We start from the raw sequence: 22,361 nt of genomic DNA, 5'->3' as shown, positions 1-22,361 counted from the left end.
CTTCACACAAAACATCCATTCTCACGAGTCAGGGGTTTTGATCATCAGCTAATGTCCATCTGAGCTTTTTCTAATGGGCAAAAGAATTGACCTAGGTGCCTCTCATCATAGCATGATAGCTGACGCTAGGTATCCTGCCAAAAGGCTTTCATCTGTGTTTAATCAACTACAGGCCTCATTCACCAATTTCTTTCTAAATTTTTTCTTAAATTTGTTCTTGATTAAGGTCCTAAGAAAAGGTCTACATCAGATTTATGACATGTTCTTAAACCTCAGAATTGTTCACACATTTGTGCTCTTGAGTGTGTGTAGATTTTCTTCTTATCAAAGAACAAATCCTAAATAAGAAACATTGGTGAATGTCAGAATCTTTGTGAAAACAACGTAAAGAACATCTGAATGGCATCTGAAGATCTAAAGATCTAAAGAGATCAGCAATTTGCACAACTGAGATTCTTGGAAGTCTCTTTTACCATTATTCAGAGTTACTATAACTTCATAGCTGCTTCGCTTCCCTTTCCACTAACACTCACTAGTTGCTCACTAGTTAAAAAAAAAACGTTCTACAGGGCAGTGTTTATAAGGCCACATAATACCTACATAAGGTCCAAAGAAAATGTTTACCTTGTTCAACCAGCGTGATGTGCCAAGTTATGTCATATTATCAGCATTATGCCGCCGTGACATACACTGAGCTATGAAGTCATTTATTGCCAGAAATAGTCGTGATACACTAATGTCAGAAAAAAATAGTTGGCAAACGCACCCTTTATACCAAATTATGCCTATTGGAATAAGTATTTAGAGATGTTTATGTAGATCTATATTAGTTGCCATAAAGGACTTATGCAGATGTCATGTAGTCTTATGAACACTGCCCTACAGTAAAGTGCTACCAAAAGGCAACATAGCTGTTCTCTGAAGTTCCACAGTATGATCGGAATTAAACATAGTGCCTACTATTATACTGGTTCTACTAGACTATGCTGGTTGTTGAGGTGCTTTTGTCAAACACCTTGCATTAACATGCGTTTCATGTCTGGATCATATCTGGATATATTTTGACTATAGATGCCATTTACAGTTTTCATTTGGAACTGTATGCATTTCATTTAGGGGTGGGCAATATGGGAAAATATAACTTCATGAGATGTCAGGAAACTGTCATGATGCACAAAATGTAAGAATATTTATATTTTCTGACAAAAAGGACCAGCAGTGTTACAAGGTATTATCAAAAAGTTTGAATACAAATTATTTGTATGTTTTACATACTGCACTGCACTATATCCAATTATAGAGGCCTAATTATGTACTTTTTGTCACAAAACATGCAGTTGTTCATTGTCCTACAAGTCATGATGATATTCACATATGCTCAGAGAGACACATTATGACATTATTTATCATGATAACGGTACATATTGTTATACTGCCCAACTCTAATTCCATTTACACTTGTGTTGAATGTGGTCAAGATCTGACTCTGACCACTCCAAATCTGCTTGTAAGCTGATCACTAGGTTAAGTGAAGTTTGAACATAATCAGATCACCATAAACACATGTTGATGCGAGGTGTGAACAGCTGTGATCACATATATATATATATATATATATATATATATATATATATATATATATATATATAATTTTTTTTACTTCTCTAATTATACCTAGGTTAAACAGCTGACCTGAGATGTAGTTCAATCATTAGATGTAACCCCTTTTAGCTTTTTTTTGCCAATTTCCTAGTTGTAGCTTAGTCAGTAAGTAAAACTGATTTTCATAGAGAATTTTTCATTATGTCTAATTATGTGAAGGTTCTTCTTCTTCTTCTTTCGGCTGCTCTCTTTAGGGGTTGCCACAGCGTATCATCTGCCTCCATCTTGCCCTATCCACTGCCTCCTCTACTTTTACACCAACCATCTCCATATCCACCTTCACTACATCCATAAACCTTCTCTGTATGAAGGTTAAATTTTTTAAAAAGTAGGCTAGTTGACCTGAGAGGCAGTTTGATTTTTTAACTCTTCCTTACACTTAACCCCTTTCAGCTGATTATAATTTTTTGTCCATTTCCCAGATGTAGTTTAGTTTCAGAAATTAAAATTGATTTTCAATAGTGAATCTCCACTATCTTAGTTCTGGTTTAGGAGTCCTAGAAACCATCCTAGAGCTTCTAACTTGAAAATTTCACCACTTAAACTGTTTAAATATTGCTGAAGTAACTTAACTCTCAGACAAATGACTAGCGTTTCTGAGCAGCAAAAATATTAAATAAAAAGTCCTTTGTGTCAGTACTTAAAGTGTAGGTTGGTTTGGCTAGTTCAGGGCATCCAACCTTATCTAATATTACATTTTAATTCCAGCAAAGTTGCAGCCTGCATGATGAGCTGTATGAGACCAGTTCTATAAAGTAGAATCCTGCTTATTTGTAATGAAAATTACAAATCCACAGCCTTTGTGGATACGACTGGATACCCCTGGGCTAAACAGTTCATGTCAAGCTATCCTGACTTCAAATCCCATCATGCCTCTGCTCCTCTCAGCAATGTAAAAGCAGACTTGGACCCACAGCTCCTGCTCGGGGTATTGTAGTTCTGGTCTGCTCATGAGGCCTTCTGCTCCCTGTTTAGAACTCCCTATCCCTTTTTTGTAGCCTTTATTGCTCATCCTTACCAAGGTTGCTAGTAGGTCATGTATGCACAGTCTAAACTAAGTGTGTTCAGTTTGATGTGCGGTTTAACATTGAACACGCCCCCAGATGCATTTGGATAACACCCTGCATATGAAGCCTGAGAAGATGATCAAACTCAGCCGGCATGGAGTGCACATTCTTTTTGCTCTGCCTGTCATCATAGTAGTGATTGGTGATTGGCTGGCGGCCGTAAGGGTGCTGGCTGAAGGGCCAGAAGCCATATAAATGAACATTGGTGCACAGTTCCAGAGCCAGGCTGGCCACGATGAGGCCCGTGCTGAGGCGGGCTGAGCGAAGGCCCTGCCCACGCCAGAAACGCGCCAGGCTGCTCAGATACTCCGGGTTGAGGAAGACTGGACGTGCACTAGTGATGCCAAAGTCCTCCAGCGTGTAAAAGGCTCGCAGTGACACGGGTGTGTTGTGGCCATAGGAAAAGGCTGGCAGCACAAGCAGGGAGTCACCGTAAGGACGCAAGCTCTCAACAAATGGACGACGACGTTCCATCAGTCCCCCGAACCTGACGAGACCCAGAAAGATAAAAATGATTTTACAAAATGTGCTAAATGCTGAGATCAGATCAGTGAAGTCTCTCCAACAAGGAGTATTTTCAGATCATGCTGTTTTTTTGAGTGAGGTACAATATCAATCAGCCAATCGGTGCAGACAGCATTTGCATATACAGCCCCTGGTCAAATACCATGTTTTCTCAGTGAAAATAAGTTAAAATGTCCTCTACAGAGAACACATTTCTGCACATTGTAATGTATAATTACTTTTATTTAATATACTTACATATGTTTACAATGTAACCTACTGGAAAAAACAAGCATTTGCACTCACTTCTCTATTAGTATGCTGGGGTTGGCCGTAACCAGGCTGGTCTGGTTCCCCACATCTTTCTCATAACCACTCCCCAGAGGAGGAAGATTACACCTGAGAGAAAACAGAGAGAGACAGTACACACACATGGTGAGTCATATTTCAGAGCTTTTCAGCAGATTTTGTGGCCAGTTACAGAACATGCTCTATCGGATGACACAACTTCACAGCTTTGATCCAAAAATGTTTAGTTGAATTAGTTGAAACCTATGAAGCTGTAAAAAAAAACTATGATATTAGAAATTTTATACATGTATCTGAAACAAAACTGGTTTATATTAGAGAAAACAGTGATTCCATACTTTTTAACACTAAGGTACAGTTTTATGCAAACACTTTGGTGCCCCTGATCAAATGGCATGTTTTGTTGATTTTCTTTTTTTTAATGACACAAGATTTTACTCTAAGCAGTTTTGCACTATTTCTAAGACATAAGTATGTCACACAGTATGAACAGCATTTGATAAGTTGAAATGAAAACAACAAAAATGGACATAAAATATCGAGTTATTTTGGATTGTAGACTAAAATCCTTTTGCTTTTAATGTCTCTATACCTTAGTTTTGTTACTTTTATTAAAATGAATGATGGAATATTCCGTTTTGTCGCTACCAAAGCAATAATGCTACTGAACATTTTAGTAGTGACTGTTATGGTACTGACAATTTTGAGCAGAAATCAGAAACGCTTACCAGAACATTTAACAGCTTTTAACAGTTATATACACATAAAACAAAAAAGTTTACTTAATTACATAAAATATGTTTCGGTAGAGATATCCTTATGGTCACACTGATTTTCAGATTTTGGGACACATTTACTTCAAAACAGTGGGATCTAACAGCTCACCATGTGTCCATGAAGGACAAGGTGTAAGGGTTCAGCCTGCACCACCTGCCACCAGCAGTGGGTGTCAGCAGCGGGGTGCCCAGCCTGCACCGCCTGCTGCTGGCAGAGGGCGATGGAGGCAAGGTGCCGTTGATCAATTAAGACTAACTTGACGCACCTGGAAGCCTCCGTATACAAGGTGCTGGCAAATGGTACTTAGTCTTTGAAAAGAAAAGAAAAACAAAACTGCCCCAAAACCAAAAGAGGGAAAAAGAGGGCTGAGAGAAGAAATTGCCCCAAAAAATAAAAGGAGAGAATAAGAGGGCTGGAAAAAACCACAGAGAGTAATTGCCCCCAACTTACTCACAAAAAACAACAAAAAAATCCAAGCCATACAAAAGGTGTTTGCTCTAAGAGCACACAAGTTAAGGAAAGTCTGCCAACTGCCATAATTATGGTGGCAGTGTCTTTGTGTTTTTGTTTGTTTCACCTTTCTACTCAGTTTGAGCACGCCATCCATGGCGTCCCCTTTGTTTGCCCTGTGTGTCCGTGCCTTTTCCCGCCTTCCTCAAGGTGCCTTGACCGTTGCTATGTTCTGTACCTTCTTGAAATAAGGTAAAGACGAAGGATATAACGGATAACGTGACTTCTTTATTCTTCAGCAAACAAAACGCGTAACTGCAGGCGGCATGCTGCATAACTGTGTGCCGTCACGTGATACGCAGATCACATAAATGATGTACATCACAACCCTCACCCCTTGCACACTCCAGTGGCGCAGCAGTAGCGCCACGGACCGTCGACCATAACAATGACAGCTCGAACCTTGGGCTAGGCGCCTTGTTAGTGGCTTTTTACGTTGCCCCTTATTTCCCATTACGTTTTTGTTTTTTCTGGGCTTCAGGTCTGCGCTTGAGTCCACCTCCCCGCTGTTCCATAACAGAAAGGTGAGACCAACATGGACCCAGGAGAACTGGATCCCATTAAGTCTGCCCTGTAAAACCAGGGAGTGGTTATTGGCAGGCTTATTGCTGCACAACATGATGCAGCAGCTGACCCTGCTGGTCAGAGCACAGACCGAGGGAGCTCAGCCTGCCAGTGCCAGTGTCAGTGCAAGTGCTAGTGCTGCTACCCCACTTTTGGCCTCCCCTCTTCCCTCTACTGACCCAAACCCTGTCCAGGGTGATGCTCTGTTGGCCAACCCAGAGATGTATGCTGGGGACCCAGAAACCTGCAGAGATTTTCTTTTGCAGTGGTCCCTGGTGTTTGAACAGCAACCCTCCCTGTTCCCAACAGAAAGTGGCCTATATGATCTCTCTGTTGACTGGCACAGCTATGGCATGGGGCGCCTCGTTGTAGGAGCTGGATTCCCCAGACACTGCCTTGGGGGAAAGCTTTACAAGGGCAATGTGGACCAACTTTCACAATCCCTGCCTCCTGGCCCTCTCCCAAGGCGCCCGTTCGGTGGCAGATTACGCCATTGAATTCTGGATGCTGGCAGCTGAAAGCGGCTGGAATGAGGAGGCTCTAATGGCCATTTTCCAACAAGGGTTCAATGGGAGGCTCAAGGACGAATTGGCCACCTCCACTTTAGAGGGCCTCTATCATGCATGCATTCACTTGGACTCTCGCATGCATCAGAGAGAGGTTTTTCCCGCACTCCTGTCCCTTCTGGCACCCCTCTCCTGCCGGCCCACCACTTAGCAGGGATTTACCCGAGCCCATGCAACTGGGGGGGGGGGGGGGTGCGGGCTTGCTGGGTCACGGCTCTGGGTCTCATGCCATCAATGCCAGATGCCCTAGCAGCATCAGTCGCCTGGTGGGAAACACTCCGGTCAGGGGGACCAGTGAAAGGTCGGTCGTTCTTTTCCCCCACCTCAGGGTTCTTTTTAGGGGTGCAGCTTTCATGGGGGCCCACTCACTACACCACCCTGCAGGCTTTCATTGACTCAGGAGCAGCAGAGGGCTTTCTTAATGTGACGTTGACCGCAGAGCTGGGCCTACACTTCAAGCCCCTAGAGCCATCAATGTTGTTCTCTGGGGTCTGGGTCCGTCACTCACTGAACTGGGCCACTCACCTTATGAGGGCTGCTATGGAGGACTACATCCATGAGTCGCTGGAACGGGGTTCATACGCTCGTCCTCATCTCCCGTGGGGGCAGGCTTCTTCTTCGTTGGGAAGAAGGACAGAGGCCTACGCCCCTGCATGGACTATCATGGCCTCAATGCCATCACCATCAAAGATCCATCCACCACCCCCTGCCCCTCATGTCAACAGCATTTGAGGCACTGCAGCAGGCCACAGTCTTCATCAAGCTGGACTTGCACGGTGCTTACAACCTCATCCACGTTCGGCAAGGGGATGAGTGGAAGACGGCGTTCATCACTCCCACGGGGCATTATGAGTACCTGGTTATGCCCTTCAGGTTAATGAAAACCCTGGCGGTCTTCCAGCACTTCATTAACAAAGTCCTCCAAGAGGTGCTGGGTCTCTATGTGTATGTCTACCTCGACGACATACTCATCTACAGCCACTCGGGCTGTAGAACATGTCGGGCACATTAGACGGATTCTGCAACTGTTGTTGGAGAACCGCCTATACGTCAAGCTGGAGAAGTCAGTGTTCCATGCCCCCACAATATCCTTCTTGGGCTTTGTGGTGTCCACAGGCACCCTCAGGACCCGGCTAAGATCTGAGCCGTGGTGGACTGGCCGCGCCCTACCTCTCTCTGGCTAGGCCAACGGTTCCTGAGGTTTGCCAACATCTTCCGGCGCTTTGTGAGGAACTTCAATTCCGTGGCGGCACCCCTCACCGCCCTCACCCGGAAGACCACAGGGCCCTTTCGAGGTGATCAATGCGCGGTAAACACCCCCCACCCTTTGTAGTGCATTTTACATTTTATGAAAAATGGACAAATCTAAATATTAAAATAGAAAAATTTAAATAATGTATTTTTATTACATATTATAATGTACATGGAAATAGAGAAGTTTTTTCTATAATCTTATCGTTTGGGAGATTTAGTAAAGTTATTACAGCGGCGTTACACATATATTATTATTTTTGAATGAAAATCATTTATCTGCAAAATTCAATGTACTTTTTTATAATCATGCAATGTTTAGACAATTTGAAGGCCAGTTTTATGATTTCACATTGATTTCAACATTGCTGTAGTAAAAAAAATCCTGAATCTCTGAAATGGCCTCATTTACAGGCTAAATTGAATGAAACCAATTTATGATCATCTTCAGACCTGATGATAAAGTCTGCTGAGTTGATTTTTTCTCCACAGCTGCTATTAGCCAAGATCCCTCCATTGCCCACGACAGCACATGTGTCCCATGTTGCATTTCCAAATGGCTGCTCCTAAACATACACACAAACATACAACATAAACACAGACACTCCCATGCTACATGTACTTTGCTGCTCCTAAACATATGCAGACACAGAATACAGACAGTGTGCTAATAATAATACACACAGCATACCTTGGCAAATGTGTTGAACAGAGCTGATGTCACCTGCAGTGGCTTTGTCTTCTCTCCATCATACACAAGTTTTGACCCCACAGGCGTGTTAGCCTGTGTGACCACAGCCTTAGATAAGGCATGGCAGTTTCTGCTTAGCAATGACCTGAAAGAAACCTTTACTTTAAATCTTCTCCTTTCAAAATGTCACCTGTTTTTTACACACTGATAAGGTGTTGTTGCTTCATTAACTAACATAGAAATGAAACTGTGATCATGACAATATAAATTTTATATGGTAACAAAAATGTAGGAATAAACTTCAGTTAATGCTTCACACACAGCTGCTTTGAGTTAATCTCTCTGTATTTATGTGTATGCCTAAGAGGTGGGGAGGGTTGTTAAGCTTGTGTTTTGGCCCCAGAAAAATAAGATTATTGCACAGTTAAGGATCTGGATTTCAGTTGGAATTTAGACTTTTTTAAATAAACAATCATATCATTAACACCTTATCTACATTCTCTACAGTGAACAAACTTAAATATTCCATTTTTGCAAATATTAATGCACTATTTCTAGTAATTTTATGTACCATATTAGAAAAAACTAAATATAAGCATGGCATTAAATTTGCACTGGGCACATTTTATGTTCCCCTAGTATGTTAAAACTGCACTATGACAGATTTTCATCTTCATTTTGTGTTTTCTGTAGAGGATGTGAACTTATTTTTACTTAGAAAATCACCAAATATTTGACCAGGGGTGTTCAAACATTTTCATCAACTGTATTTTCTTTTTTAAATTTCAGGTTATGACGTTTAAGAGCTCTTTTTAAGTTAAAGACAGCTGATACAAAGTTTTGCACTGTGGTAAACAGTATAACTATAGCTTTAAACTAAAAGTCATACATAATCAAGAATAATGTTTCTGTGTCTTTGTTCACCTGAACCTTTTGAAATTTGCCTCTTGCCTTCTCCATCTGGAAGAGTACACTCGCAGGGCTTTGTCAATGATGACGTTTTCCCTGGAAAACATAATCACACACATGTCCAATGAGAAAGCAGTCATAAGTGACTTTAACCATCTGTGTAACTTTGATCTGAAAGTCATCAAATTTATACATGGATACATGAGGGGCAGTTCCATATTTAAGCCTTCTTCTTCTTCTTCTTCTTCTTCTTTCGGCTGCTCCCTTTAGGGGTCGCCACAGCGGATCATCTGCCTCCATCTTGCCCTATCTACTGCCTCCTCTACTTTTACACCAACCATCTCCATGTCCACCTTAACTACATCCATAAACCTTCTCTGAGGTCTACATCTCATTCTACCCGGCAGCTCCATCTCCAACATTCTTTGACCAATATATCCCCTATTCCTCCTCAACACATGTCCAAAACATCTCAACCTGGCCTCTCTGGCTTTATCTCCAAACTGCTCCACCTTCACTGTCCTTCTGATCTGCTCATTTCTAATCTTGTCCAGCCTTGACACTCCCAACGAAAATCTCAGCATCTTCATCTCCACCACCTCCAGCTCAGCCTCCTGTCTTTTAGACAGAGCCACAGTCTCCAAACCATACATCATAGCAGGACGCACTGCTGTCTTGTAAACCTTCCCTTTCACTTTTGCTGCTATCCTTCTGTCGCACATCAGCCCTGACACCCGTCTCCACCCACTCCATCCTGCCTGCATTACATCTGACTTCCTCATACAGTACCACAGTTCCTGTCTTGGCACCCTATCATATGCCTTCTCTAGATCCACAAAGACACAATGTAGCTCCTTCTGACCTTCTCTGTACTTCTCTACCAACGCTCTCAACGAAAAAATTGCATCTGTGGTACTCTTTCTGGGCATGAAACCAAACTGCTGCTCACTGATCTGAACCTCTCGCCTTAGCCTTGCTTCAACAACTCTTTCCCATACCTTCATGGTGTGGCTCATCAACTTTATACCTCTGTAGTTACTGCAGCTCTGCATATCACCCTTGTTCTTAAAAATGGGGACCAATACACTGCTTCTCCACTCATCAGGCATCCTCTCACTCTCCAGGATTTTGTTAAACAACCTGGTTAAAAAGTCCACTGCCTTCTCTCCTAAACATCTCCATACCTCCACAGGTATGTCATCTGGACCAACTGCCTTTCCATTCTTCATCCTTTTTAAAGCTGCCCTCACTTCCACCTTACTAATTCTCTGCACTTCCTGATCCACTATCTCTCCTCCCATTGTCCTCCTCTCTCTCTCATTTTCCTCATTCATTAGTTCTTCAAAGTACTCCTTCCATCTACTCAACACTCTCTGTTCACTCACTAGTACATTTCCCTCTCTATCCTTTATCACTCTAACCTTCTGTACATCCTTTCCAGCTCTATCCCTCTGTTTAGCCAAATGATACAATTCCTTTACTCCTTCTTTACTGTCCAGCCTCTCATACAGCTCATCATAGGCCTGAGCCTTTGCCTTTGCCACCATTCTTTTCGCTATGCAACTAGCCTCACAGTACTCCTGCCTACTTCCTTCATCTCTCTGGTTATCCCACTTTTTCTTAGCTGCCTTCTTCTTCTGAATACTCTCCTGGACTTCCTCATTCCACCACCAACTTTCCTTGTCTTCTTTCCTCTGACCAGACAAAACACCCAACACATCTTTGCCAGTTTCTCTCACCACCTTAGCTGTAGTTTCCCAGTCCTCAGGTAGCTCCTCACTGCCCCCAAGGGCCTGTTGCAATTTTTCCCTGCCTGCAACCATCCTCCTCCTTCAGCTTCCACCATCTAATCTTTGGTTCTGTCTTCACTCTCTTCCTCTTCTTTGTTTCTAATCTCATTCTACAGACAACCACCCTATGCTGCCTTGCTACACTTTCCCCTGGTACCACTTTAAAAAATCCAATCTCCTTTAGGTGTCATCTCCTGCTAAGGATATAATCCACCTGTGTGCACCTCCCTCCACTCTTGTATGTCACCCTGTGTTTTTCCCTCTTCTGAAAATACGTGTTCACCACAGCCATTTCCATTCTCTTTGCAAAATCTACAACCATCTGACCTTCCGCATTTCTGTCTTTCACACCATACACACCCAGCACCTCTTCATCCCCTCTGTTCCCTTCACCAACATGTCCATTGAAGTCTGCACCAATCACTAATCTCTCCTCTCTAGGGACACCATCTACCACTTCATCCATCTTACTCCAAAATTCCTCTTTCTCCTCTAACTGACAACCAACCTGTGGTGCATATGACCTGACCACATTCAAGATTACACCATCAACCTCCAACTTCAGGCTCATGATCCTGTCTGACACTCTCTTTACATCCAGAACACTTTTCACAAGCTGTTCCTTTAGGATTATCCCTACTCCATTTCTCTTCCTCTCTACACCATGATAGAACAGTTTTAATCCACCTCCAATGTTCCTGGCCTTGCTTCCTTTCCATCTGGTCTCCTGGACACACAGAATATCTACCTTCCTTCTCTCCATCATGTCTGCAAGCTCTCTGCCTTTACCAGTCATTGTCCCTATGTTCAGAGTCCCTACTCTAACCTCCACACTCATGCCTTTCCTTCTCTCTCGCTGCCTTCTAACCCGCCTTCCTCCTCTCCTCTTTGATGGACTTCGACCTACAGTAGTCCAATTTCCACCGGCACCCTGCTGGTCATCAGTACCGGAGGCGGTCGTTGTTAACCCGGGCCTCAACCGATCCGTTATGGCAATCATATTTGTGATCCGCATGATAGTTTTGGCACAAGTTTTACGCCGGATGCCCTTCCTGACGCAACCCTCACCATTTATCCGGGCCTGGGACCGGCACCAGAAATACACAAAGTACAGCCCTAATGGCTGGTTTGTTCCATATTTAAGCCTATGGTTTTAAAATGAAACATCCAACAAGCACATATGATCGACAATTGATGTTTGGGCCATGTAGGGTTTCACTAGCTAAGCACTAAATAGTATGCATCTTGCTTCAATTGGATTCAGTGCTGCATATCGAGTTAGTTAAGAATACCAAAGACAGAAGCTCGCCAATTGTGGGTGTAGCAATTTGTTCTTGTGAGATAAAAAAAAAGTTTTCCATTCTTACCTACAGACCTTGCAGGAGTCTGGCTTAATAGAGTCTGCACGTTCTTTTTTAGTGTAACGTGGACCACGAAGACCTGCATCACTATGGTGGGAGCGAGAAAGAAAGAGACAGAGAAAGAGAGAGAGAAAGAGCAAGAGAGAAAGAGAAGTGTACGTAAGATGTAAAAAGGATGTAAAGTTCATTTTTCTATAAAAAGCACAGCAACTGGTTTAAATCTTTTAAAATAAACTGTAAAGAAGTTTCTGCTTTCTGCAGGATAAGTATTATCTTTCAGAGAAAATGATTATCCTTGCACTATAACTGTGTCACACTTACCAACAAGACTAATCATATCTGCAAGAAATTGTTCTTGCAAAGCTCTATTTCTGTTATAAGATTTCCATTAAAAAATCATTAGACAAAAATGTGCTTGCTTTTCATCCTGTGGTCTCCCAGAGAGGCGTAGCCTGGCTTTGTAAGCTGGTTAAGCTTACACCGTTGTTCTTATTATTCTGGAATGTCTGCAGGCCTTAGGGTATGGCTGTGATAGAGCAGACCAATGCTTACAAAACAGAAATTAAAGCTTCTCCAAAACAAATTTCATTTTAAAACTCACATCATACAAAATTATGTTTCTTAAGCTGTCGACACCTCAGGTTTTAGGCAAGGTGTACACCATCAACATCAGATAATTATATGATCATAAACAGGTACTGTGACTCAGCAGAGCAGTCTAGTGCAAAGGTTCTTGACCATCAAAAGCAATGGTGATTGAAAGAGATATCTCAAAAATATTACATTAGTGCAGAGGTCTTCAAGTCTGGACCTTGAATCCAGTTATTATTATATTATTATATTATTATATGTATTATGTGTTCACTAGTAGTTAACCCTTTAGACCTTTAAAGCATTCTAGATCATTCTCGTGGATTCCAGACATTTTTCAGAGTTAAAGGATTACAGATCCTTCTAATGAGTAGACTATTATATCATAAAAACAATTGAAAGTGACAAATACAAGTTGTGCTCCACTTTTAAATATGAAAACAAAACCGAGGGATTGAAATCAACACAGTGCTATTAGTTTAGGACTGAAAAGGAATTGAGCACTGAAATGAACTGTCCACAACACCTAATGAAGTTCTCATTTACTACTTCTTAGTGATGAAGATGATAAAATTCACCAGCTCTAAAGGCTGCTCACTTAGTCTAAGAACTTTCTCCTGCTACAATTTCGCATTGAACTGAAGACCAAAGTAAGAGATATTGAGTAGTAAGCAGGAGATAACTAGCACTTACTCAAAAGCAGAAAACAAAAAGAATGACTGCTGAGTGACACTCTGACAAGCCTTGCTCACTCATTTGGTCAGTGTAGCTGAGGGACAGAAAGGAAGTGCTTGCTGAATTATGAAGAGTAAGACCTCAGGGCCAGTGGAAGCAGCTGTGTGTGCAGGAGATTGTCAAAGCACTCTTCAACACTAGCTCTATAGTCAGCCTGATGCACCCAAGTACTCTTCTCTGTAACTAGCCATGGCAATGACTCAATTTAAGCAATCATTGCTAAATCTATCCAGCGTTGCTTCAGTAGGAGATGGATGGGTGATGGACCAAACAGCATGCCAACAGTTTTTCATTTCTGAATGTATTCAGGGGATCAGTGGACTGGCAGCAGTGGCAGTGAAGATTCCGCCAGCTGTCCCACGCTTGTTTATAGAAGAACCCGAAAGGCACATTCAGAAACAACCCTAAGAACCAAGCTATGCCCTCCACAGCTATTCCATAAGAACTGCTTGAGCAACTCAGCTACAGCAGAAGCACTGATGCCACTGAAGAAGACCGAAGAGTGAATGGTGCCACTGGAGTCAAAGATGGAGAACTGGAGTTCAACAACAACTTCCCATGATATTCACCCAGTTCCTGGAACAGAGCAATGCCACTGTTCATAAGTGTGTGGAATCAATGCAACTTCTATGGTACAATCATGTCCCCTGACTAAAGGTACTGAGATGAGGGTATCAATCCAGTGACAAGAGGGGTACTGCCCCAGTGACAGTTTCATACTTTTATTTTTAAGACCTTACCCTCTTGGGGCCAGATGTGATCTTGAGACACGCCTACACATCTGGGAATAACTATGAGTGAATTTTGCTTATATATGGGCATTAAGGTGGGAACAAACTGAGTTTGAAACGTCTAAACCAGAAGTGCACAACTCAGGTCCTGGAAGGTTAGTTCCCAGCCCAGTTTGCTGATTTAGCAGCTTAATCCCTTTAAAGTCCCAGGCTAATTACAAACCAAAGTTTATTATTATTAACTACAGGGACTTCAGTGCACACAGGTTGAGCTATTCTCAAGAAATGTGTAACAAAACTCTGGGCCTGTCAGCAGGCCATGGCCAAGTAAGGGGTTAAACATACCTGATTTAACTCATCTGTCAGATTTAGAGGGTGTGCTTGAGCAGAGGAACTGCCAAACTGTAGGACTGGAGTTTTGCACCCTGTTCTAAACCAATCTAGCACCTTGTGATTGGCGACTGAACAAGAAGTTGCTCATGTTGATGAAGTAAGTGCTGGTCTGGATGCCTTCTTCAGTATGCATAATCTATTTATAGAACTTGCTTGTACACACAGCCAACTTCCAGGCTGCACTGCACAACACAAGGGTGGTTTTCAAGTATGTGGTGTCCTGAAGCTGGCCTTGTATTACCCGTGGTTAACTGGTCCACCTCACGGAGAAAGGAAGCTGCTTTAGGTCATGGACAACCAGTGTAGAAGGTTTTGACCCAAGTGCCCACACCCTGGCCTTCACCTGACCTTCCAGATCCTTCCTGTTTGACACTTAGAAATGGGCTCAGGAACAATAGTACTCTTACACCATTCGCTCTTTGTTCATTCATTGCACTCTTACCATTCCAAATAAAAACTGCTTTCTTACAGAAAAGGAGATGCTTGAAAGTGATAGAGGAGATAAAGCAGTGGCATGAGCAGATCCTAGCAAGCCTGGCACATTTTGGAAGGGGGTTGTGATATGCACCTTGTGCAATTCAGACTGGTATGATGATGTTTGTTGTTGGAGAAGGAAACTGGAATTTAGTTTAGTTTATCTTTCTTCATCCTTATACAAGGAAACATGTAATCCATTATCGTATCCACGCATTTCCTGTGTGTCCAATATGACTTTTATTTGTACTCACTGCAACCCTCTCTGAGCTAAAAAAACATAACTAGTTATTTTTACTTCTAATTCAAATGAAAAGATCTTTATCTGCGCGGTAAGTGTTTATTTGCTGAGAAAAGCACTAATATTAGAATAAATACAAATACCACAAACATAATAAGGAGTGGTTTTATGAGTGTCAGAGTATTTGTTTATTCATTTCCAAACATCTCCTAGTGGCAGCCGTGTATTGTTTGTAGTTATCATCATCAACATATCATCAACATTTGGTCTGGATAATGAATTCTTCATTATGTGAAATGAAGTTATTCAAACTAGCTCACAGGATCAGTTGCTTTGTTTCAAATAAGAAATTCTTGTTGTTTTACTGTATCTTTGTCTGTTTGCACCTATTGTAATAATTACAAACAAAAACACACTTATTGCCAAGATAAATTATTTTAAACAGTGTGCCTAGATTTTTCTACAGTACCACAACTTACATATTTTCATGCACATATTTTAATATGCTGAATATATAACTTACAAATGGGAAATGTCAAACAGTAATGTTTTTCACTGATGTTTTGGGGCTGTTTGTCTTGTCCAGACCTAAACCTACAGAGAATATTTAGTCTCACATTAAACACAAATAAGTTCAGCAATGTATTTCAACTGTCTCTTAGTGACTCTTCTTTCTGTAAAAGTTTGTCTGTAAATTTACACACAAAACTTCAGCATTTAAAGCTATCAAAGGGAAAAGATAATCCCATATTAACCACTTATATGGCCAGGGCCCAAAATTTGTGTTACACTCTTCTATAACTTAAGAACAACTCAATTAGTTTGCAGTAAACTCCCTCTAGTTTCTGAATAATAAGCCTTTCTATGTAATAAGCCTGAGATTTTAAGGATAAGTTGCTTTATCTATTTGTTTAATGATGATTTGTTGTTAAGACTATCAAAAGTTTAATGTTTTTCCATTTGGCCTAATTTTGCCCAGGATGTGTATATATGTGTAGCTGCTCTATATAGCTGTTATATATGTCACCTATTGCCTGATATTGTCTGATATTTTTGTCACTTCAGATTGCAGCCTGAATCACAGAAATGTTTCTACCTCAGCCATCTCTTATTGTAACAGATGACTGTGCATCAGTGATTTATTGCAATTGTCTAATCTTCCTGTTAAACCATATTAACATTAAAGGAATGGATCAATTTTTAGGCCCTCTCCCAACTTTACTCAAAGCATTCACTGACACTCTACTTCTGCAATACAAAGAAAGATTTATCTTTGTAGCTTTATTAGCATATTAACTAAAGTGTGAATTATTTACTAGGCTTGTGTTAAAAGCAAGTAGAACATTCAAAAGCAGTGACATAAATGGACTCAGGATGAGTGAGTGCTCAGGATATAGGTGCCTAGGGTGGAAAACAGAAAGATCCTAGTAGTGTTAAGCCACAAGTAAAGCAGCTGGAGTGGCACTCTGCACTCTATCAACTCCATCTGGCAACTATATTAACAGCAAGGAGTACAGCCCAATTAAAAAAAATAATAAAAGAATCTATTTAAATTAGCCACTGTTGTGTTCATTTACAAATATATACTGTATTGTCATTTGCTAGATTTTTGGCCATAGTTTCACTATATCTGTCCACTGATTGGGCAGATTACATATCGCCACAGAAGCGGACATTTCTTACTTACTTTGTAAACTTGAAACTGTTGTGATACTTAATGCTGCCTATAGTTTAATATGTAATGCTTTATATGAAAACATACAATGCTTAAAAGTAGTCTTGCGGCACTCTCTACATACAATTTATATATTGCTTATTTGATACTTCCAAAGGTGAATTCATCATTTATTCATTCATATTTTTCAGAAAAGTTGTAACAGCCAGCAATAATGACTAGGATTTCTTCACTGAAACTTAATACTTAACCATGACATGCGGTCAAACATTAGCAGGACTAACATTGGAGTCTCTGTCCTTTATGTAGGTCAGTGTTCAGTATTTTATTTAGGTCAGTATTTTGTGGTGTATCCCTTCTTTTGTGGATGACAGCTTGAAGTCTTCTAGGCATGGAGTGCAAGTTTACACAACTGATACTCAGCCAGGCTTGTTGGATGTTCTCTTTTGGATGGCCTGAGTGTGGTAGGTCTTGAGCATGTCCTGTCTTTTTCCACCCTTTTAGTACAGTCTGCACTATTGTATTTAGAATTTTAGTGTGTCTGTAATCTTTCCCACAGACATTTTTTTGCCAAAAGACAATATTTTTTGACAGGTTAATTCAACTTCCTGTATCTTTCAGAATAAAATAATAAGAAGTTTAGAGTCAGATGCATTTGTATTGAATTATTCTGAAGTAAATTAGGGGTTAGGTTTCATGTTTTCTAGCCTTCTGCTGCTCAGACTCAAAGTATTAACTGACAGGTTATAGCTGAAATGATGTACTTTTGAATATGTTAAAGCACAGTATCCACAGTACATGAACAAATTACATATTTCCTAATAAGCAAGTGATAGATGTGTCCCAAAACTGCTTTTGAGCATCTTATGTTATGTATTGTTTGTTTTACATGATTTAGCATGATATTTCTTGCAACAATAAAAATAGCTAGGTGGAAGTAAAGAAGGTGGGTCAAATTTGCCGCTGCTGAAAGGGTGTTTTTTTCCTGTTGCCCTAAGCCTTTGCTCTTCAGTGATAATTCAGTGACAATATATTTGCCTCCAACTACAGAACCATGACAAGGTTAGTGAGCCCCTCCTTAGAACCTTCTAGTGACTCTTTTCTAAGCTAACTAGAGAAGTTCAACTCTTCTGACCACAGGCAGGGTCAAAAATACAGTAATGTTGTGTTTGTTAGTCAAAAATGGGTTGTAATTGCATATTTGAACATGATTGCTTCGAATTCATATATTTCCAGGACAATACCAAAGCGGATTTAGTGTACATGCTAATTCTGTGTCACCCATAATAATACAATAGAACCACATTGACAAGCATACGTTTGCTAGCTGTGACAGACACACTTCTCAACACCAAGTCATGTGCATTAGAAGCAGACAGTCTTACAACATTTTTTTCTTAGCCGCGTGTATTCTCAATTTTTTCATTCTCTTTGTCTGTTCTGAATCATCTACCATTGTTTGTGCTCTCACATGACTCAAATACTAAAAATGGAAGGCAGCCTCTTTAGCACATTTAGCACGTGGCAATGGAGTACATTTCAGTGCTGGTAAAAGTTACTGATTGTGTGTAGTGTATCTCTAGAACTACTCTCACTGCTCTTTCTTATGTACAGCGGTGTGGCTGTGGCTGTTTTCCTTAGTGCCTGCATTCAGGCTTAAAATCAAACTATAAAAGCGCTCCAAACTTTTCAAAGGCAATAAAAGTACATGCAATCAATGAAGTCCCAAAAACAGATGCATGTTTGCATTCAATGCTGTAATAGTTTAAACCAATCATGTCCAACAACTACAATTAGTATGAGAAGGAAAAATGGCACAGAAGTTGTACTGGTCTACAGTGGTGAACAATTTTATAGCTAAACCTTATAGTTTCACTTTGGATGAACATTTTTTATACTTTCATCCAAAAAAAAAAGTTGAGTCAAGGCTTTAATAGTATGTTAATAAAACAGTTCTGTCAACTTTTGTACTTTTTCAATCCAGATTAACTTACTATTTATGTTTAAACATCATGATTTTAATACCTTGAAACAAATTCAATGATAATATTCTGGTTTGTTCAATTTGTTTTTCCAATTTGTTAGTTCACTTTCAGGCAAGTTCAGAGAACATATGGCCAAAAGTCCAATTTGGTTGTATGAAATGGACATATATTAATATCAATTGCAACATTAAAGGAAGAGAGCAAGAGCAGTTAATTGCAACTGTTAATTCTATTAGTTCTACAAAAGTGGCTCAAACACTGTCCCCCCCTAATAAACTTTACATAGAAAAACACATTTTTGGACAAATTTTAAAGTATTTTCATGTAATATAACTTTTCAGTCTCTACCAAAACGTTGCTCCAATCTTTCATAAATAATTATAGTAATTGGATAAAAACTGAAAATACGCTGAAATTCTGTGTCACTACTGAAACACAATAATCTCAGTGGACTGAAGCGACATGTGGCCTCAGCTCTAAATATGTGAGTAAGAAAATTGGTGTCTGCTAATTTGTACACATTCAGAGACAAAATTATATTGTTACAACTGGAACAGTCACAAACAAAACAAATATGTATGTTTGGTATCAACATATTTGTTTCAGTAGTGATGGTTAGATGTCAGTTCATGACCTCCTTTTTTCCCACACAGTGTAACACAGCAAAATTTTGCACTAAAAATGGCACAGAGGGAAAGGCAAATATGCCCAAGAGTACAAAAGACTAAAATAGGCAAAGATTTTAATATTTGATATCTAGCAAAGAAAAAAGTGATCAGTGTTCATATTGTTCCTTCATCTCTGTGTATTGCAAGTTGAATCAAAAACGTCGACCATTTGGGGGGCCTTGAGGTTCCCAGTTGACCCACTGAATTAGATATATTTACAATGAGCAGACACTGAAAAATACTGCCCAATGCCTTATAAAAAAGCAAAATGAGGTTCCTTATGACTCTGTCGCCAAAGAAAAAAGTAAAGTACCTGATATTAGTATCTAAAAATATCATACATTTTTATCCATCGCAGAGGAAAATCATTTATTTCAGGGAAAATAAGACATTTTCTAACCCTTTTCTAACCCCAATTTGAACCACTTCTGTAAACTGACCCATATTAGCACGGTGCACATTTCTGGAGCTGTTATGTGAAAGAGGAGTTGTCAGTAAACACTGAAAGCACAGACAGGATCAAACAGCCTCACCTGTTACTGAGGAAGAGCCAGAGCAGCACACTGCAGAAAGAGGCGAGGGAGAGGACGGCCAGCAGCCTTAGGAGCAGAACCCTCATACCTCATATACACACACATGTACACTCTCATGAACGCGTAGACATACACACAGACGCCAGCAAAGTCAGCATGTCCTCTTCTCTTGTCTTTGTTCCGTCTTTATTTATTCTCTTTGTGTCACTTCTACTCTTTCCTCTCTCTTTACCCTTTGTTGCCATTTCTTGTGGCTACTTGCCTCCCTCCCTGCTGCCGCTCGGCTGCCTCTTTATTTATGTGTCTTTCTACTTCTTCCTCGCTCTCTTAGCTCTTTGTAAAGGACTACATTCCTGTCCTATTCTCCTCTGTGCTCTCTCACATTAAGTCATGTTTTACTGCCTCTGTGTTCCAGCCCAGCCCATTCTGTGCCTCTCTCGGTCTTCCTCCGTTACTAACTCTTTTCTCTGTCTCGCTGGAGTTGGCTTGCTCTTACTTTTCCACTCTCTCTGCCTCGAAATCTCAAGCTGTTGCTTCTCCTGCATTCTCTGCCACCTCCCCCCTCTCTCTTCTCCACCCATCCTCCAACCCTTCTCACCCCACTCCGTCTCTCTCTCTCTCTCTCTCTCTCTCTCTCTCTCTTTCTCCCGATCCTGCTCCCCGACCCCGCCTTCTCCTGGCTCAGTAATTTGAGTGCCTGGTACTGAATTAGCCTATGGAAGTCCCTACTGGAGAGAAAGCATGTGTATGTAAGTACTTTATTTCTTTCAGTAAAGTAACCAATGGGCTAAGACTGCCAGCCAAACAAGCCTGAGAAGTCCTCAACATATGGTCACAACCATTTTATTGCTATGTTTCTGCTGAGACTTCCCTGGTAGAGCTGCAGAGAGGGAAATGTTCAGAGTGATGCAACATCTCTAATATATACTGTATCCAGGTCCTCAAAAGCCCACATCATGGAAAAGTTTGGTACAGTATGTAAACACTGCAAAACTATTTAAACATATCTTAACTTCCCAGGACACAAGGCCCAAATATATAGAAGCTAAGCTGCAAAACCTGTGTTAACCTCACTGCTCTTTTGATGTCATACATTTGCCTATTTAGCTTAGAGCGGTTTAACTCTGCCCGTTCACGCTAAACTTACAAGGAGTGTTTCAAACTTGACTGGTTTTAAAATGTACAAGACAATTGCTCATTTTATTTACATTTTGTCAAAGTACTTCACACTATAGATTACACACTTCTGCACTCTTTAATGAACAATTTAACATATTGGGAAAAACAACAATAATTGTAATACATTTAATATAATACCTTTTATTTTTTCCAGTATCTAAAATAAATAGAAATTGAGCACTTACATTGCAAAAGCACAAAAACAGCCTGTATAATTTTAAAAGATGAGAAGAGGTTGGAAAATGGTCATGTGAAAATGAATAATGAATGTATTTGATACAATAAACTCCACAAATGTCAAGTAGACTGTATGGAAGACAATCCATTACAAGAAAAAATTAGGTTATGGGCATTTTAATAGCATTACTAGCCTGTATACTCCCTATTTTCAAAGAAATCTACCCACAAAGTTCTAAAAGTAATTCACAATGACAATGACATTTTTTATATATAGAAAATACAATTGAGGTACATGATGCATTCACATCAGTTGATCATATGATGTCATTGAAGAAAAAAAATGAATTGGCTAAAGAACATTTCAATGATGTCCAGGTGGGAGGAATCTATTTATCTTCATTGAGAATGGAATGGTTCAGGCAACAATCACATTTATACAGTTTTTGCTTATTAAGTTTAATGCTGGAGCTACAAGGCTAATGTCAATTGTCAGTAGTCACCCAATACTCACCCAAATCTTTTCTGTAAATACATCCTCAGAACATTTTTTTTAACTTACTCAAACCACATCCAGATGTTGAATATCACAGTACGACTTACTGTGGGCCATAAAACTGAACATAACCTCACCCTGCAGCTAAATGCTGTGACCAGCCACTTTAGACTACAATTGCTTTGCCAAAATCCATCCAACATGCAGGCCACACATTACATTCACAATTTCTATTTGAAATGAAGATAAATGTTCAAAAACAGAAACATTTCAAATCACAAATGTAATCTAGTGTCCACAATCCTGTGTCCATGAAGGGGAGGGGAGTCAGATTCTGCAGACAAAGCAGAATTTGGCACAACACCTGTTGCCTGGAGCATGCCTGGTTTTTAGGTCATTTATATTGTTTACAGTGAGTCACACTGTGTCCTAAACCATGCAGTGTCAGCTAGTAAATAGAGGTTTTTGGGATTTGTTAGTAGAAATTATTTGGGTGACTATTCACTTCTAGTGTTTGTTAGC

The 22,361-nt window shown here is 40.4% G+C and overlaps 1 protein-coding gene across 2 annotated transcripts; it reads right to left on the bottom strand.

Annotated features, from left to right (window-relative positions):
- Positions 1 to 1,666: 1,666 nt before the first annotated feature.
- st8sia6 (ST8 alpha-N-acetyl-neuraminide alpha-2,8-sialyltransferase 6) lies at positions 1,667 to 20,559 on the bottom strand. 2 transcript variants are annotated; one of them, XM_017686627.2, is made up of 7 exons: positions 19,988 to 20,559; positions 11,968 to 12,048; positions 8,826 to 8,906; positions 7,902 to 8,046; positions 7,664 to 7,776; positions 3,540 to 3,632; positions 1,667 to 3,216 (listed from the first exon to the last, which is right to left on the bottom strand). In XM_017686627.2, the coding sequence occupies exons 1-7, from the start codon at positions 20,071 to 20,073 to the stop codon at positions 2,727 to 2,729; spliced, it is 1,089 nt and encodes a 362-aa protein (XP_017542116.1). In that variant the 5' UTR covers positions 20,074 to 20,559; the 3' UTR covers positions 1,667 to 2,726. The 2 variants fall into 2 exon arrangements, with proteins under 2 accessions (XP_017542116.1, XP_017542124.1); XM_017686635.2 differs by having other exon boundaries at positions 8,832 to 8,906.
- Positions 20,560 to 22,361: the final 1,802 nt, after the last annotated feature.

This window comes from Pygocentrus nattereri, chromosome 14, assembly GCF_015220715.1.
Source record: "Pygocentrus nattereri isolate fPygNat1 chromosome 14, fPygNat1.pri, whole genome shotgun sequence".
NCBI classification, from domain to species: Eukaryota; Metazoa; Chordata; class Actinopteri; order Characiformes; family Serrasalmidae; genus Pygocentrus; species Pygocentrus nattereri.
The sequence above is the reverse complement of the archived record's forward strand: the minus strand, read 5'-3'. Positions and strand labels throughout refer to the sequence as shown.

Coding starts and splice junctions, on each gene's coding strand:
- st8sia6 (XM_017686627.2), bottom strand. CDS start 20,073: ATGAGGGTTCTGCTCCTAAGGCTGCTGGCCGTCCTCTCCCTCGCCTCT. Junction 8,047..8,825: donor GCAAATTTCAAAAGGTTCAG/GTGAACAAAGAC, acceptor GGTTTCTTTCAG/GTCATTGCTAAGCAGAAACT. Junction 3,217..3,539: donor CCCAGCATACTAATAGAGAA/GTGAGTGCAAAT, acceptor GGGTCTCGTCAG/GTTCGGGGGACTGATGGAAC.